At 35.1% G+C, this 18166-nt stretch overlaps 2 protein-coding genes across 3 annotated transcripts; one reads left to right on the top strand and one right to left on the bottom strand.

The window, feature by feature from the left end:
- Positions 1-824: 824 nt before the first annotated feature.
- LOC124217675 (regucalcin) lies at positions 825-6705 on the top strand. The gene is made up of 6 exons (XM_046623601.2): positions 825-2855; positions 4191-4384; positions 4484-4693; positions 4884-5099; positions 5155-5267; positions 5409-6705. The coding sequence occupies exons 1-6, from the start codon at positions 2779-2781 to the stop codon at positions 5652-5654; spliced, it is 1056 nt and encodes a 351-aa protein (XP_046479557.1). The 5' UTR covers positions 825-2778; the 3' UTR covers positions 5655-6705.
- On the bottom strand, positions 5596-17419 carry LOC124217640 (calcineurin-binding protein cabin-1). Of its 2 annotated transcripts, none has more exons than XM_046623536.2 (19): positions 16912-17419; positions 15177-16819; positions 14807-14971; positions 14502-14693; positions 14168-14311; positions 13916-14096; positions 13668-13792; positions 13179-13371; positions 12874-13027; positions 12636-12783; positions 11792-12562; positions 11298-11664; positions 10286-11182; positions 9778-10045; positions 9402-9649; positions 9175-9338; positions 8795-9059; positions 8581-8718; positions 5596-8468 (listed from the first exon to the last, which is right to left on the bottom strand). In XM_046623536.2, the coding sequence occupies exons 1-19, from the start codon at positions 16993-16995 to the stop codon at positions 6702-6704; spliced, it is 7914 nt and encodes a 2637-aa protein (XP_046479492.1). In that variant the 5' UTR covers positions 16996-17419; the 3' UTR covers positions 5596-6701. The 2 variants fall into 2 exon arrangements, with proteins under 2 accessions (XP_046479492.1, XP_046479491.1); XM_046623535.2 differs by having other exon boundaries at positions 9402-9652; positions 16912-17418.
- Positions 17420-18166: the final 747 nt, after the last annotated feature.

Raw genomic sequence — 18166 nt, 5'->3', positions numbered from 1 at the left:
AAATCGACTTTGGAAATAGTCGATTATTCTGATTTGATCCTTCTCGCTTCAAGTCGATCAACATCGAAGTTTTTTTCAACCAAATTTAATATCTGGAGGTTTCTCTCTGAATCTGGGCTGTATCTGGATGGTGAAGCTGGTAAGTGGTATGTAAAAGACTGTGCACGGTCTGTGCAAATATGTACGACAGATTTATATTTTATAGGAATCTGTGGTGTGCACAAAGTTGAAACCGTCATAATTAGAGAGAGAGAAAGAGAGAATAGAATAGAATAGAGAGAGAGAGAGAGGGAACAGTATAAGCTGGAGCTGGTAACAATGGCTACTAAGTCATTTAAATCAGTAAAAACTATCCGATTAATCGGTTATTTCGTATTTTTTTTTTTTTGAGACGGTGCATATGAAACCAAAATTTCATAAATTTCAGTATGTAGTCTTAATAGCGGAAAAGTTCTGTGATAATTTATAGTTTCATTCAAAATATGTTGCAATTTCGGGTGAAAATATTCATTTATCTTTCGCTTATTAAATCAAATAGGATAAGTAAGTAGGACAATGATAATAATTTATACTTCAATCACATAAATTGATATTGCATTGCGTCGTTCATGGGAGTAAAAAACAAAACCGATTGTGAATCAAGATAATGGAGTCAGTCGATTAAGTCAGTCGATGAGTTTGAAAATAATCGATTATACTCGATTGATCGTGGAAAAATAATCGATTTAATCGAAATCGATTATTTTTTATCATTCTCAACTTCCCACTCTTTAGATCGTGTATCTAAATGCCACATGCCAGTAAGGCGAATGAATCAAAATGAATGACGGTTGTTTAGCGCATCTGGCTCGTTATTACTGCCCTTTATATTTCTGAATGGCAAATTTATTGCAAATATACTATAAGGCTTATAAAATGCTGCAGCATATTATTTTATGAAATTGTTTTTATCTCAATTTCAGTCGCCCGGATTTCCTACAGATAAAATTAACTTTCCAGAAATATTTTTGTATTCGCAATCATGCTCACGAGGTTAACTGTCATTGCTGAAAAACCGCATTCATAAGAACACGCCGCTCTCTTTCCTGCATACGTAATACACGCAAAATCACTACTGCCCGAAGTACCGGTTATGTTTTGCGGGTTGCGCTTGCTCAGGTAGACCGCAAGCAGTGATCTATAAAAACGAGCATTTAAAAATTACGTTCAGAGTTACAATGCCGATCATATTATTCGATCTTTTTATGAAATACACTCTAGATCTAAAAAAATTCAATTTCACAAATTTCAAAAGTCGAACTTTCTTCGTGCTTAATTCATTATTTTTCTACCAAATGCTTACAGTACCTTTAATTTTTCATATGCTTAAGAGACGTCGTATGAATTTTTTGCTTAAATAAAAGTAACATATTGATACGAAAAATTGATAGGAATAATATTTCACCCGAATATCAGAGTATCTGCTAAACAAATTATTAGGTCAAAATAAATATAAGGATTTATCATAAATGAGACAGAATATGGACAAGTAATAAAGATTTACCTTTGATAAAATGTAAGCAGCAGTGCGTATATTTAAATTAATACTGTTTTTATGCACTCGTTGCCCCTTATTCGAGGTTTTATCTCTGAGTATTTGTGATGGCGGGATGACGAATTATAAATAGTGATTCTTATATAATTTGGCAATTTTAAATTTGCTTTTCGCTCTAGTGAGTCGATTAGTGAAATATATAATCATAGAAATCAGGAAGTTGACGATTATAAAATTTTTATTACTATTGCTCAATATATTCGATGATATCCAATTGAATTGAACAGTGATACATTACACTGCATTATTATATAATTTTTGTCAAGATGTTATTAACGGATAGAGTTTAAATGTAGAATTATAATAATATATCATGTGCGTAATCGTATAAGGACGTATGCGCCAAAAAGGCGTACGCGACGATAAATGAGCGAATAATTTTTTTTACTGCATTCGCTACAACCACTCAAAACACATACCTACACTAAAGTAAGTCGAAAAAATAAATAAATGTAGAAGACCTTATGTTTGGTGGATACGCCCTTTCAGCACCAAAATATATTTTCATTTATCGCATTTATGAATGATACATCGCACGGCCATTTTTGCTTCTTTTAACCTTCGAATCATAAAAATTTATCGATTTCGGGGAAAAAATTTAAATTTCTCATTTTCTCGAATTATATTTTCTCAAAAAATGATATCGAACGTAACTGCGTAAGGTCATATGTCGGCACATCCGACCTTCTACCGTTAGTTGATCCATTTTTCAATTTCAACGTTTTTAAACGTATTCACATGTTTTTCGCGTGTATAAAAAGGGAAAAAGCCCTATACCTTTACGCGTGATAAAAGGTCGTATATTTTAAATTGCATGATAAAATACATGAGAATTTCGGTCCTAACGCTATGTGATTTATCAGAAAATAATTCTCAGTAGAGAACAGTTTATAAATATCATCATGTGTTCATAATATTTTTCAAAGGGTATGAAAATGTTCGCAAGCTTCGTTGTACTATTCAATACTTGTAAAATTTTATATTAAAATTATTATTATTAATAGCTTGTTGGTAATGCGTCTTGTTGCTGTGTCAATCGAATGCTGATCAAAGAATTACCAGATGCGGCCCATTTTTAAGTGTGAAAATTGAAATAGCTCTGGGGAATATAAAAGGCAAACGCGCGCTAGCTTGGCTTTAGTTGATTTGGAAGCGTATGCCGCTCTAGCCAATCACTTATAAAAATGCAATCTCACAGTACAGTGTTTATCTTCGGTATAATTCTTCTACCATTCGTTGCACTTGCCTCCCCAGATGAACTGTAAGTGAAAGTTGTTATAACTGCACATTTACTTTTCTAGTATTAAAGATAAAATAGATCTTTGTGTATTGTCTGGGGATAATCGCGCTGATCAAGCATTCAATTTAATTTTAATAACAGTTATCATACTGCTATATTTTAACGGGAATAACATAAAACTGGAATTTGTAGGGCCACGAATATTTATGACACAGTGTATAAATATTGAAGTGTTAATTAGACATTTCATTAGACTAATATTACGCTTCGAACGTATTAATTCAATACCTGAATACTAGCCCATCATTATATAAATTATTAAATGCATCCATGAATATTCATGATCTTATATACGCAAACAGTACACTGTGTACATTTTTTTTTTTTTTTTTAATGCATATTAAAGCAATAGTGAAATATACCTGACGAACTCGTCAGTTTGGTAACGAAAATTTCGCAGGGTACTTTGATTATTGCAGAGTAAGATTGACACTTTGATCATTGTATAAAATCATTGAGCCTATGATGGTCACAGCATGATGATGAAACCAGTTCGAAATGTATGCTAATGTGTGCACGAAGGTCATCACCATCATGCGAAAACATTCTTGATACATTTCACCCGTGTATATCTTGTCCATAGGTTGAGCAGTCTAAAAATATGTGATTCTTTTGCGTTTCATTGTTTGGTACTGTTCAAACTTCTGTTTAATTTACATGGTAGATGAAATGTAATTGTAATTTTATTATTTGCTGACTTGTTTTTTTTTTTTTTTGCTTTAACTAGATGATCCCGTTCGAAGAGATGAACGTATGTGTAAATATTTAATATTCACACAATTTATGATTTATTGTAGGCGGGTGATTACTGAATGCCTATAATACTGAAATAATGTAGATACATACATTTGAGGCTTTTCTTATTTTAAGATTAATGTAAAAAATAACCGAGACATAATCGTAATTTGTATTTAAAAAAAGAAAAAAAAATTGTGGCCAGACGTCACAGTTATATTTTAAAGCAATAAAGTAACAGTGTGGAAGGTAAACATATAGCTTACAGCAAAAATAAGGCAATGTACGAAAAACGGTAACCATGCAATTGTATGTATGACCGTACGTGAATAAGCATACTGGCATTTTCTGGCAATCCAGGGATAAATTTTGCTATATAGGTGAAATAAAATGAATTTTTATAAATTTTTGAGGCAAACACTTTCACTTGCCCGTAAATTTTAGAGAACCATGATGTGGTAAGTATGTTGCAACGCATAAAGCATACAGCGCAACTGATATTTCAGAAACCATCAAACTTTCAGTAACTAAACATAAATACGTTTACAATTCCACGCATAGATCAAATCCAAGGGATCAGGAATGCGTTCAAATTCCAAAAGTAGTTACAGTGGAACAGGTCACTGAACCAGTACAGCATGCAGAAGGGCCTCACTGGAATTATCAATCCCAAACATTGATCTTTGTTGATATTCATGCACAGAGGATTTATCACCTGAACACAGTAACAGGAAAATTGACATTTGCTTATATAGGTATTTTTGATTAATCTTTTATGCATTCTCCCGCCTACAAGGTCCGGCTTGATAAATCCACTAATTTCTATCATTTTTATGTTGTGATTTTTTATTCAGCCAATGGTCCAGTCGGATTTGCAATTCCCGTTGAATCTTCGCCGGACCAATTCATAGCAGGATCTGGAACGGATCTTGTGCTTGTTACATGGGATTCTGAAACTAATTCATCCAATCCTCAAATTGAACTTTTGTTCACCGTCGATCGTGATCGCAATGGAACTCGTTTCAATGATGCAAAATGCGACTCACATGGACGCCTATGGGCTGGTGACTATACATACAATATATAAACAACAATATATCATGCAATATATAATCAACGCATTCATTTTGGAGAATTAATTCTCTTTCAAAGAACACCCATAAGAACTTATTCGTTACTACGTACCCAAAATCTTCACACCATTTCCTGGAATCAATAGTTTTTAAGGATTCAATTTCTTCTTTTCATAAAAAGGAACTATGGGACTAGAAAGTTCAGCTGGTGATATTGTGCTTCATCAAGCATCGTTGTATCGGATAACGTCTGATTTAGTTCCTGAGAGAGTCATCGTACCAGTGAGCCTCAGTAACGGTCTAACATGGAACCATGGAAACAACAAATTTTATTACATTGATACTCCAACGCATCAAATTGCTGCTTATGACTTCGATGCTAATACAGGAAACATTTGTAAGTAATTAAGACATTTCGGTTGATGCGATAATGAGCGAAATATCTTTTTCAGCAAACAAACGGATCGCGTTTGATCTAGAAAAACATAACATCGGTGGTCATCCTGATGGTATGACCATCGATACTAACGACAATCTGTGGATAGCAGTATACGGTGGAAGACATGTGAGTAGATATTGTAGCAAAATAAAATATGTACACTATAACAATACAAAGTCCATAAACAATACAAAACAGTGGATACTATATTAATGTAGACATAATCTGTATTCACCTTCAATTTAACTTTCAATTGTGTATGTATAGATACTTAACATCGATCCAGTCAAAGGTAGATTGCTTCGAGCCATTGAAATTCCAGCTGACAAAGTGACAAGTCTAATGTTTGGTAGTCCTTCGATGGATATCTTATATGTGACGACTTCTCAGTACGGCATGACAGATGCTGAAATTACAACTCAGCCGAGGGCTGGCTGTGTTTTTGCAGTAAAAGGCTTGGGAGTCAAGGGTTACCCAGCAAACACATTCACCCGAAATGGAACAATTTCTTAAATTAATAATTAACACATTACTGACCATAGCATATATTACTCTCGTGAAAGTTCCGCAGAGGTGATATTTTTTATACAACAGGTAACTGTGACAATATACATGTATGTACATACATCTATCCTATGGATCTGTTAATTTATTTCAATTTTCTGTAAGGCAGATTTGTATCCAAAAACACTGATTGTTTTTGTATATTTTCATATTTCTATGGTAGAAAGGTAATAGCTGTACGAGGATCAACAAAAAGTTCAAGAAATTTTCAATTTATAAAGTAATTGGAATATAATGTATGAGTATGTTATGGATGTAATAATAAGTGATTCGCTCTAAGGCGTCTTTTTTACCTTCATTTAATATCAAATAAAATATAATTTAATTCATAATAATTAAGATACAAATTTTTTTATTTTACCTACACTTTAAACGCAGGAGAATATTATTATCACATTTAAAAAGTTTCTGCTCTCTCACAATCAAGATATGCTCTTTAAGGAGCACGATAAATACATGTAGTTTTATAAAAATTTTATCTATATTCTTCCAATCAGATTATTCATTTAAACACATTCATTCGCGGATAATTGTGACTTTGTTTGCGAAGGAAGTTATACTCTTTTGAGAAATATGAGATTAGTTAATTGTGGGAGTTCCTATACATAGAAGCTTTGAGCATTAGTTAATAACATAGATGTACCGATGCAAGACGGTATAAGTATTCATTTGCAATTCATAATTAGCTTTAGAAATTTACTGAAACATAATAACATATAATACATATATACTAATATAAACAGAAAAAAAATACACTAAGGTTGATTAGCTCTCTCGAATGAAGCGTCAAATTATAAAAACATGAGTTCGTGATTACTTCGATAGTCAAATTGTGAAAATATAATGGCGCAATTCCGCCTGATTCAACTAATTGTGGTAGCGTCCAAAAGTGACCTGATTGATAATGTAAAACACAATGCAGCTTACTCTATTACCGTACTTTACTAGTTGGCAGTTATTTTTCATATGATAATAATTAATAAAAAAAATATTATTCTAATCATCCAAAGTGATTATTTCAACACCGTCTTTTTTCAACTTTTCTGATTTTTTCAAAGTACTACTAGATGTAGTCATGGGTTTTCCTCTACTGAGTTCATACACAGACATGTTATCAGTAACGGGGGGCCTGAGTGGGTCGGAAGCGATGATTTTTTGTTGAGTAACACTAAGCGAGGATGGTAGTCCTATTGGGAAATCCATACCGGGCTTGGGTTGGCTTTTGTGCTGCGGAATTATTTCCAAATGGGAATGTTGTTGGAGTTGCGACAGTACGGACATCGCTTCTACGGATTGCGATTGACAGATGGGGTTGGAGAGAGTACTAGCTACGTCTGTTACTGCTGATTTTGATTTATTAGATGTTTTTCTGTACCCAGTTCCCTTTGAGCTCGACCCCTTTGATCCGGATAGTGGAGGCAGTTGGCTAAGTGAAATGCCACTCAATTCTGCAGAAAGATAAGGCGCTTGAGACATAGACGAGATGTTGGGTATACTGTTTATCAAATTTTGGTAGCTGCTAGGAATTGCTGGAAGCTTTTTTGCTGTTTTCTGCTTTTTGGGTGGACAGACTATGTTTGCTGATAGGTGGGCCTGTTGATGTTGTTTCTTAGACAGTAATTTATGCTGCAAGGACGTGCCAGAACCCTGAGACGGCAAGTTCATCTGAATCAGAGGTTTCATTGCCATGGATGAGCTGATTCCAGAATGTGCAGCCTGGGGTAGAGAGGACGGACTTGTAGAGCTGGCACTCTTTAAAACCGGTGAATGCGACAATGAACTTTTGTGCGCAGGTTGAGGCTCGGTCAGGGTTTTGGAAACTCGAATTTGCGGAGCGCTCATTTGCTTTGGTGGTAAGGATTTAACTTGCTGAATTACCGAAGGTTTTAATAGCGACACTTGTGTTGCTGTTTTGGGTGGCTGGACAATTTGAGACTTGGAAGTATGAACTGACAATGGATCGTTGCTGGAGCTGCTTTTAGTGGATTTAGTGGAAGATTTGTGAGTGGATGAAGTATTAACAGGAGTTATTGAAATATTGGGCTTTTCCTTGGTCATTGTGGTCGTTGTGGTTGTTGTTGTTGCTTTTGGGGTGGCTTGATGATAAATGGGAGTAGTTCTGGATATAGACGATGTCGTATTACTCAAACTTAGATACTGTTGCATCGTAAGATTTCCCAAATTATTGAGATTGCCCAGATTGCCCAGGTTTCCCAGGTTTGCCAAACTCCCTAAGTGACCTACATGGCCCAAGCTACCTGCAGAATTAGCACTACTACTTGCGGTACTCATCGTTGTGACATTACTGATGTTTGGTACAGTACTTGAAATCGCATTCAAACCACTAGCCATACTAGTCATAGTGGATAAACTATTCTGATACTGTCTGATAACTTCTTGATACCCTCCGATTCCGCCTACTTGATTCAGATAATTCAAAGTAGCCAATGTAGCAGGATCAATCATGTTACTACTCATGTTAGCTAGCATAGCAGTTAGAACATTCGTATCCATTAGAGGATTCATGAAATATGAACTCAGAAGCCCAGGGCTGCCATGTTGACCAAGGTAGTTGCCAAAACCGCTTTTCACACCGAATTGGTTAAACATGTTTGCATTTTGTTGCATCGTTTGGTGATATTTGTTGATGTTTGGTGGTCGTCCTCTTGGACGACCGGAACTACTTGATGAAGCTTTGTAAGGCTTACGACTCTGAGAATACTGCGTGAAAGTTGTCGTAACCGGCAGCTGAGTAATTGTGACCTATAATCAAGGAATGTAGTAATGGATACAATAAGTTATAATTATTCACAATGACACTTTAAGTAGGTTTAAAATTTAGTAAAAAACATCATAGAACCAGAATTAAACTTACAGGAATTGGGCTAGCGATAGCAGCTGACGCAGCTTGTGCATTGACAGTCGGAGCACTAATGGGCACTGCAGTTTTATTCAAAGCTATTTGTTGTTGACACCATTTAGTTGCTGTGTCCAGAACATTTCCTTCAAGATTCTAGAAAAAATAGGTTTTTTTTATTAATGCGCTGTTTCTAATTTGTGAATTTTTTGCAAATTGAATAAAATCTCACCCTATTTCCAATGTATGATTTATAAGTATCCGACAAGAGATCGGCAACATTCTTCACATCCATATTCGTGAAATGTTTCTGTACACATTGATATGTTTTGTAAACATCAAGAAGAACTTGTATTCTAGAATTGTTTTTCCACGAGGACGTGGTTTCAGCACCAGTAGGAGGACCCATTGTTGAAACTCTTGTGCGTAGTGATTGTAAGCATAACGTCATTGCTTGATCAGAAAGTTGTTCTCTTTCAGAGTCTCTTAAATATTTCCTGAAAATGTTTACACGTTATTTTATTAATTTTACGTAACTTAGAAACATGTCTCAATGGCTTAAAAATAAAACAATTACTATAATTAGATAATACAATGAAAAGTATTTCATACTTATCATATTCAGGTTTTTTAGAAAGCTGCGATCCCAGTTCCATAAGCATATCGCTGTCATTAGTTTCCTTCAGAACTTGCATAAGAAGCGTAATGCACTTGGACATGTGTGAAGCAAAGCTGCCACCTCTATCAACTTCCTCGACAGGAATTCGCCACACACCCTATACACATTATTTTCCGATTGAGAATTTCATTCTATAAAATTAATGGCAATATGTACTTACATTAAAAAAATTGGAACTTTTTCTTTCATAGAAAAGACCTTGGAATGATTTTCCTGGATAAAATTGGCAATTATATGTGCCCAACAGTAGATCTTTGCATTTTGTAATATCTTTAGTTTTATTATTGAAAAAGAAGTGCGAGAGACGATAAAAAGATTTGTAATGTTGTGGGAAACGCAGTATACATTGCTCTAGACCTGCTAGGCAATAGGCTGTTAAAGTACCAACTTCTTCATCGGTTAAAAATTCTTCTGAAAAAGAAAGTGCTTATCAGTGAATGGAGGTTAGTCTATTCATTAATCACCTTGCACAACTTGTAAAAAATTAATATTATGTGTGATGACTAATCGGACGGTACATGAGAAACATTTCTGACCTGTTTGTTCGATTGTTTTCTTTTTTTTTTCGGCATCACTGTCAGAGTCACTGTCACTGAGACTGGATGTATCACTATCAGAGCTATCGTCACTGCTGCTCGAATCATCGCTGCTGCTTGAACTTGAGTTATTAGTTTCAGTTGTAGTTGTCGTCTGAGTTGTAGTTGTACTTTCCTGCGATCCTCTGCGGCGCAAAGCCACATCATCTTTGATTACTTCAACCGGTAACTTTTTTTTCTCTTCTTGTCTCTGTTTGATTTCTTTGCCCTGTTAAGTAGGAAACATGGCTGAATTAGGTAATCGCAAAACTGTATTACAATGTGACTGAGATTATCCAGCAGATGCCTCAAATATTTTTGTAACGCTACTACCAATATTAACATTATCTAATACATCGAGGAATTGTTTGAAATAACTTTACAGTAATTGGAAATCGGTTTAATTGAAAAGAAAGATCAAAAATATGGATGCCGTGTGTTGAACTATTTGATTAAAGTAACTACATACTGAGGAATCTTCATTTTGTAGCCACCTTCCTTCAGATTTTCTAATATCTTCATCATCAGGAGATGATTGTTGGGTTTCTTCTTGGCTTATTTCCATTGCTTGTTTCATTAGTACATCCATCAAATCCTGAATATTTTCTTCCTTTACTACGTTATCAACCTGTTCTCCCATTGCCTTTGATGAGTCTGCAACATTGCCTTTGGATTCCTCAGTCTTTGCCTGTGTACAGTCTGTGTCAACTCTTTCCACAGCATTTAATTTATGCTTCTCAGATCTCAAGTCCTCATTTTCATCGCTAGATGTCAATGTGACGACGTCTTCCTCTGAAGTCTCTTGAGAATGAGTAATTTCGCAAACTTTTGTTATCAAGTCATCTATCAATGCAACCACGTCTTGCATTAATTGTAAATGCGAGATATTATTTAATTTTACTCGCTTTGTAGGATCGTTTGTGTCCTCTCTAGAGCGTTTCTTGGTTTGATCGTGCAGCTTACCAGCTTCTAATCTATCTTTGGATTTATCAATAATCTCAATTTCTTCGATACTATTCGAACATTGTTCTAATGTTGTGATGTGTCGAGGATACTCGATAATTTTCCTTGTATCCTTAGAAATAATTCTACTATCAGAATCTGACCCATCTTCTTCCCCTTTCTTAAGATTGCTTTTTGACTGATACCTCATGAAGGCACTATTTGCACAGTTCTTTAAATACTGTTGGAACAATAAACCCAGAGATTTTTTCAAAGGTTTTCCCTCATGCTGCTCAAGATATTTTAATATACTCGCGTGTATTCTATAATAAACTTCTAATGCTTCAACAGAAAGGTTGTGAGGGTTGCTGTAATTGATTTTTCGAGGGTAGCTTGCGTTGTTTTCGTACAGAAATAAACTGGCCTAAAACAACGATACCCTGATATTAAAATAGATAATCAAAATAAAAGATAAAACGACTAGAATCACGTTCACTGTAACCAATACTGTATCAATCAATTTATGTATTTTTACCAACCTTATGATAATTTTCTAAAAATACAGGAGGATCTTCATTTTTCTTCTCGGCAATCTTTCCAAGGATATAGTAGGTCAACCATCTGTCGTCCTGTAATCCCGCAGTTTCATTCAACAGCCTATTTGCTGATAAGAAACAATGAGCAGCAAGTTCAAGCATCGTATCTTTCCTCGTTTCCAATATCTCAAACTTCTCCATACTCAACTTGTGAGCTTCTTGTTTAAGAACTCGAGAACAGAAGGAGTGAACCATGTACACAAAATTTCCATATTCGATCCAGGTAACCGAGTGTCCAGGAGTTAATTCACTAGCTCGCTGATAACTATATTGAGCAATTTTAGCTTTGTCCAAAAAGCTATTTTCATTCCTAATAGCACATGCGAAAATCATCAGTTACGTCGAAAATATTGTACTCTTCAGAGTTTCTGAGTCCAACACGGTATATTAAAAATTTTTGTAACATATGAAGATAATTTCTTTAAAAGTATACTCACTTAAGAGTTTGGCAGCTATTTAATCTGATTTGTAGCTGCGTACCAGTAGCCATGGCGAGACCAGCCCATGAATTAAATCTTAGAGGATGTAGGCATAAGTCCAATAAATAGTATCGAATACCATGCGACCAATCGCTCGACTTGAAATAGTAGTCTCCCAGCAAATAATAGATCGAGGATATCTGATATGGTAAAGGTTTTGAGACAGTAGGCATTTTTTCTCTGTCTCTCCTTATATATGCCAACATGTCATCGGCTATTAAGGCTGGATCGCTCTCCGGTGGAACTAAGCGTGTTATTTTTTTGAAAAGGCTCTCCATTTCTGACGAAATTGACAGTACCTTGTAATCATCTATAGCAGGTAATACATCAAGTTTATAGAAATCGTATAACTGTTGAGCTGCTTCCCAGGTCAATTTCATTTGCGGCACTCCGTGCTCCTCCAAATATTTTGCTTTAGATTTATTGGTTTTACTCGGATAGGCATACAAGCAGTAGAGAACTTGCTCAACATATTTCCAAAGTTTATCTCTAATATGATTTAGTTGAGGCGTTTTTAACCGTGGTATTGTGACATTCATAACGAATAGCAATAGCTTTGCTTCGTTGATGCAACACCAAGAACGTCGTCCAAGAAATTCATGAGCCGTGAATAAGAGCATCAACGAAGCAGGAATGTCTTCTTCTTCGTCATCAGAGTCGGAGTTGTTAAAATCATGCGATTTATTTTTTTGCTGTACTATTGGCTTAGCCCGTTCTTTGTCTTCCTCACTAGTTTTATGTAAGAAAGCAATCAAGTCAATTAAAAGTAAACAAAAAAAATCTACTACAATTTTTTACTTACTGTTGCAGAATATGATGCAACAGAATCCAGGGCAACACTGTTTCCAAAGGCATTTCAATAGCATTTTCCGGTACATCTAATTGGTAGCAAACTATATGAACCAAATTTTGTACCAATCTCGTAAGACGCGAGGCAGGTAGATATCGTACTGTGAAAATCAATGAAAACAATATATTAAAATAAAATTTTTAGGGCTTAGATTTCAAATCATGAATTCAAACTTTCAACTTAGACTTACCTACAAAAGTACTGACTTCTGAAACACAAGCCTCGAGTCTTGTGAGACAATTTAATACAGCCGTTGTCCACTTTTTTTGTTCTATTTCATCGGTGGCATTTAAATAATTGCGCCATGCTTCATTCAGACATGCCTCTGACCAGATGTAACAATCCTGCAAACATAAACAGCTTAGCTGACAAATCTTAGCCAACAAAATAATAATAAATTAAAATATTATTCAGAACTGTCCAAGAGGTTTCAAATACAACTTGTTCAGAACTCAGAAGTTTGTTAAATAAACAATCATCATGTTATTTTCATACCTCATATTGTCCAAGCTGCCACAAGCTATTAAGTAGCATCGAAAGTTGCTCAGCTCGATCAATAACTTCATCATTATTTACCATTAGCTTGTTCTGTTGTTTCGCAAATTTGAATGTATCTTGCAAAATGCTAGCTAACTCGAAATACTTTTTCTCTTCATGCAAGTATTGAATCTCTCGAAGTTTTTTGCCTCTATGAAACAAATAAGTTGGTTGGGATATTATCAGCTATTAATGCGTTGAGAAAAAAAAAGTTCAGTTCAAAGTCAAAAGAAAAGTCGTATATTGCAGGATGTCAATAAATTTATAACAAACGCATAAATTAATAACGAAAAACATAACGTTACTTGATAATAAATCATCAACAAAATAATAATTATTCTTTACTCGCCGTATTTGCTTAATAATATTGTAACAACTTATATAGTTTTATAGACGAACTGAAAATTAACAATACTTGAATTATAATATTTTGGGCACAACAATTACCTTTGTACTGAAATCAGCATTTTTTCAACAGATTTAACGCTTATATACGAATTATGTTTGCAGTTCGGAAGTTTCAGAAACATATTGTCACCTTTGCCTTGTAATTCCTTTAGATGACATAATAGCTGAAATTACAATAAACGGATAGAATATTATATAAAATTTGGTCGAGTTTGTCTATTAATTATGTGCTTAAATATCACCCCATGGTGTAACAAATCTCTCTACTAACAAATTCAGCATCTTACCGATTCTAAGCTTTCAATCACGATATCAGTGTCCCCTTGGCACAAAAATAAGTTAGCTTTTAACCAGAGGACTCTGAAGAAGAATAACACGTACTGCTCATTGAACAAATCATCTCGAACACTCGTGAATATTATTTGACCCAACTCCTCGGATGGCAGTCCAGTGCCCATTTTATCAACACTGCAACATAAGTTGACTGATAAGTTTTTGTACCTCATAAAGTTACTATCGAGATAGATACAAAAACTTACGTTGAACTAGGCAAAATGCCTGGTTTATTATTCAGCCATCTATCTGTATGCAATTCTCCATACAAAAGTGTCATCTCGGCATCAAGTTTTAAAATATTATCGTCCGCGTCGTCATTGAAGGGTGAAGGATGCGGAATGTGCTGCCTATCAATGTAAAACAAATAGGAGAGGCAATTTGGAATCATTTAAAAAATTTTAAGTAACATGTCTATTTACTATCTGACATTTTTTTCTATAATTGAACTATATCATTTTTAAAAATTTTTTTAAGACAACTCCGACATACTCCGAATACATGCAAACTTTTTAATGTGCTTTTTAATAGTGCTCTTACCTGGTAAATACATATGTTTCCAAATATACTTCAGGCAATCCTTTGGGCCAGACATGATTCCATTTTGTGCACAAAAATTCAGTAAACTTGGCCATAATAATCATTAGATTACTTTTTTCGGTATGTTCAGCGATGAATGCTGCCACATCAGCTTTTTCCTTGTCCGTGCCAAAGTACAGCTCTTGATTCTCACTAAAAAGAAAATTGGTTGCTCACTGTCCGATCTCAGTTCAGAACTTTATCTTTGTGGATCATAAGCTCATGTTTTCCATATTATTGATTAACTTTAATAAAATAATATTTACTTAGATATAGGACTGCCAGGTTTTGAGCTCTCTGAACTCTTGGAACCTTCCGTAGTGTTGCTTCCATTTTCACGACATGCAAATAGTCTGTACAAATCCATTGTATCCATTGAATCCTCCATAGATTTCAGTGGATTTTCTTTTCTGAGGCGCACAGTGTCTGGTCTGCATATTCAAAGTTATATGTTAATCTCTTAAGTGATCGAAGTTTTGTTTGTCTTTCTTTTTTTTTTAAATATCAACATGCTGCGCTAAGGTCAATATTTCAAGAACTAGGTTAAATATAAGCTGCAACATGTTTATCAATTCGCTACTACTCCTTTACTTTGAACCGGTTAGAATCTTTAATAAAATAAATAAAAATACGTACAATAAAGTACTGGGGAATATTCTTTTGAGCGATTCTTCTAACTGAACATCATCTCGTTCCGCCTCGCGTCGATTTGAACTTCGAACTCGTGCCGACCTCCTCATACTTCCACTGCTCCAAGCCCATTGTTCCAAAAAACAAAGTGAACTTCTACGTCGCTTCTTTACTTTCCTACCTTCTTCTTTGTCGTCTGTTTTTTCGCTGGATTTATCTTCAGTTTTCGAAGGTTTGTCCAAAGATTTGTCTGTGGCTGCACCCTCTGACTTATGACTTAGTTTCTCATCTAACTTTTCGTTGAGCGGTTCTTTTTCGCTCGACTTGTCTTCCGAACTGACAACTTGCTCCCTGCATTTACTAGATGATAATTTTTCTAAATCAGTCTCAGTCTCTGAGGTAATCTGATTCGACTTTTTATTAACAATTGGTTCTTCCAGTTGCAGGTCTTCTGGATCCAACATCTTTAAAGGATCTTCATCTTCTATTATTTGAATATCACTAGAAGATGATTTCCTTTCATCTTCCATATCGACTTCCATATCAGTATCAATGTTATCTTTAAGGTCAGAAGTCGGCGTATCATTTTTTCTGTCGAAATGATCAGTGTCGTTTTGGATATCATTTTCACTATCTAACGCTTGAACTTCATCTCCATCTTCGTCGACAAGCATAATGCTTTTATCTTCAAAAATTTGATTATGCGTTTCTTCGATCCTAACAAAATTTATGACGCTTTCAGTGTTTTGTTGTTTCTCAATCCCTCCAGGTTCCACATCGATGCAGTTTGCACCTGTGGCATTTCCATCATCTTTTCCTCTTGTGTCTGCCTGGTGTATATGGAGCTTAATGTGGCTGACAAAGTTATAATTATTGTCTGTAATGTGTGAATGCATGCTGATTAAGCTTTCTCCTAAATTGAGCCACGTCAACTCAGCGATGGGTTTGTTTAAGACCAAATCTGGAAGTGGCTTAAGGCAAAATTCTGGTCTACAAGCTTCAGACCATTTTTCAGCCAGGTCTCTAGCCTCTGCCAATAATTTATCTCCAACAACGCGATCATATTCTGTGTCTATTGACGGGTCCAATTCCCAATCGCTATTGTAAACCTTGTAGCATTCTTCAAAGCTAGGAATATCTTTGAAAATTTTATCTCTGAAGGCTAGTCCTTTAATGTAACTGGAATCCCTCTCCAAAGCCATTGAAATATATAAAAGGCAACTCATATAATCAGGAACTGCATACAAGACAGTTATTATGCTATCTAGACTTGGCCAATGATTAGGATTGCATTTTAAACCATATTTAAAAGATGAACAGGCTAATTCAAGGTTGTAAGTCTTCGTAGCCAGAGTTCCCAGTTTGTACCAAAGCATCACATCTGTATCGTCGAGATTCGTAGCTTCCCAGTAATTGTCTATCGCGTCTTGATAATTTCCCATTTGTGCCTGTATCGCGCCGATGTTTTTAAAACAAGAATATTTGAGGGACAGCATTGGCCGTGGTCTGCCATCGGGAATCTCAGGCTTCTCAACTTGATCTAATAGTTCAGTGTCAAGAAGATCTTTCAGGAGCGTCAAGGCGTCTTCGTTCCTATTCTGTCGAAGTAGGTCCAAGGCTTTGTTGTACTCCGTGAGCGCGATTTGTTCCTGTCATTTTTATTATTTTGATAGGTTAGGTTAGGTTAGGTTACGTTTTAGAGGTTAAAATCAGATATAAACGAAATTATATGCTAGTTTACCTGAGCTTCCTTAGTTATCGTCGGTACATCCTCGTCTTCGCTCTCCTCGCTTGAATCTTCGTTCAATGCGGATATTTTAATCATTTTTTATATTTAACCAAATAACCATCACTGTTTTTATGTACAATTGTACGGTTTCCGTGCCTTCATAAACAAATCACCGGGTGCCAAAAAGTCCAAAACTCGAGTCAACCTTTCATATTACAAGTGCATTCTGATTGGCCTGCGTCGAGATAATTCGCAGATAAACTGCAGTCAGACTGCAGTCATCTATAACCAGCGATGTCCCGTTGTAATAAGGGATGAGATTGAAATAACTTTAAAAAATTCATGAATAGTCGTTTATAGGTAATTGATAACATTTCATTAATCTAAGATTTATTGATTTGAAGCCAGAAGATTATTTCACATGGGAAAGACTTTTCATGATTCAATTCAGGGTCTTATTTTTCCTGAACTTTATTCTTGATATTGTAGTTTCATTAACGGACACCCTGTACATACATGTGGAACAGTAAAATGAAGCTAATAGGTTGCTCATGAATGTCATAAGTAAATAAATCTTACTGAGACGTAATTTTTTTGTCGTCTTATAATAAATATTTAGCAGTGAAATAAAAATAACTTCGAAACGTTGAAATATATGCTGAGGCAGAAACATATTTTGAAAAATGTATGGCTCCCACTAATGCGATTTCAATGGAATATATCGTCTCCAAGTATTTTGTTATCGTCATTAAACACGACTGAGTGTAAATAACGTTATCAATTATGGGCAGAAAACAAGTAATACATACCTGTGTTAGTTCATAATCACATCAGTAAGAATAAATATGTAAAATCACCTCATTTTGTACTTAGATAATTGGTTGATAAAATTATCTGCCAACTGGAATAGATTTTACAATTGAAATAAAGACAATAGCACCTTTGACACCACTTATCTTGTTTGAATGGAAAACAGGATAAAATATAATGTTTGATGTCATTTTAAGCTGAGACATGAAATACTACTGCCTGGTATAACGTCGTTCATGAGTTCTACTATAACTAACTGTGCAATTAAACAAAAAGAGAAAGAAAACTTTTTTATGTCACACACTGGCCATATGACTCGTTGTAGAATAAACAAATACTCCAATAAAGAGTGTTTCGAGCTGAGGAAATGTACATATCATGGGGTAAGATGAAATTCAATACAGTTAAACTCTCATAAATTAAACGCAAAAACGCGTCATCATCACCAGTAACTCCA

Source organism: Neodiprion pinetum, chromosome 4 (assembly GCF_021155775.2).
Source record: "Neodiprion pinetum isolate iyNeoPine1 chromosome 4, iyNeoPine1.2, whole genome shotgun sequence".
Classification (NCBI taxonomy): domain Eukaryota; kingdom Metazoa; phylum Arthropoda; class Insecta; order Hymenoptera; family Diprionidae; genus Neodiprion; species Neodiprion pinetum.
The sequence above is the reverse complement of the archived record's forward strand: the minus strand, read 5'-3'. Positions and strand labels throughout refer to the sequence as shown.

What these genes read in the sequence shown, in the direction of transcription:
- LOC124217640 (XM_046623535.2), bottom strand. Translation starts at nt 16,995, where the DNA reads ATGATTAAAATATCCGCATTGAACGAAGATTCAAGCGAGGAGAGCGAA. An exon ending in ATATTCCCCAGTACTTTATT is followed by an intron (nt 14,972 to 15,176) that starts GTACGTATTTTT and finishes TTGAATATGCAG; the next exon opens with ACCAGACACTGTGCGCCTCA. An exon ending in AAAGTTCCAATTTTTTTAAT is followed by an intron (nt 9,339 to 9,401) that starts GTAAGTACATAT and finishes TAATGTGTATAG; the next exon opens with GGTGTGTGGCGAATTCCTGT.
- LOC124217675 (XM_046623601.2), top strand. Translation starts at nt 2,779, where the DNA reads ATGCAATCTCACAGTACAGTGTTTATCTTCGGTATAATTCTTCTACCA. An exon ending in CTTGCCTCCCCAGATGAACT is followed by an intron (nt 2,856 to 4,190) that starts GTAAGTGAAAGT and finishes TTCCACGCATAG; the next exon opens with ATCAAATCCAAGGGATCAGG. An exon ending in CAGTATACGGTGGAAGACAT is followed by an intron (nt 5,268 to 5,408) that starts GTGAGTAGATAT and finishes GTGTATGTATAG; the next exon opens with ATACTTAACATCGATCCAGT.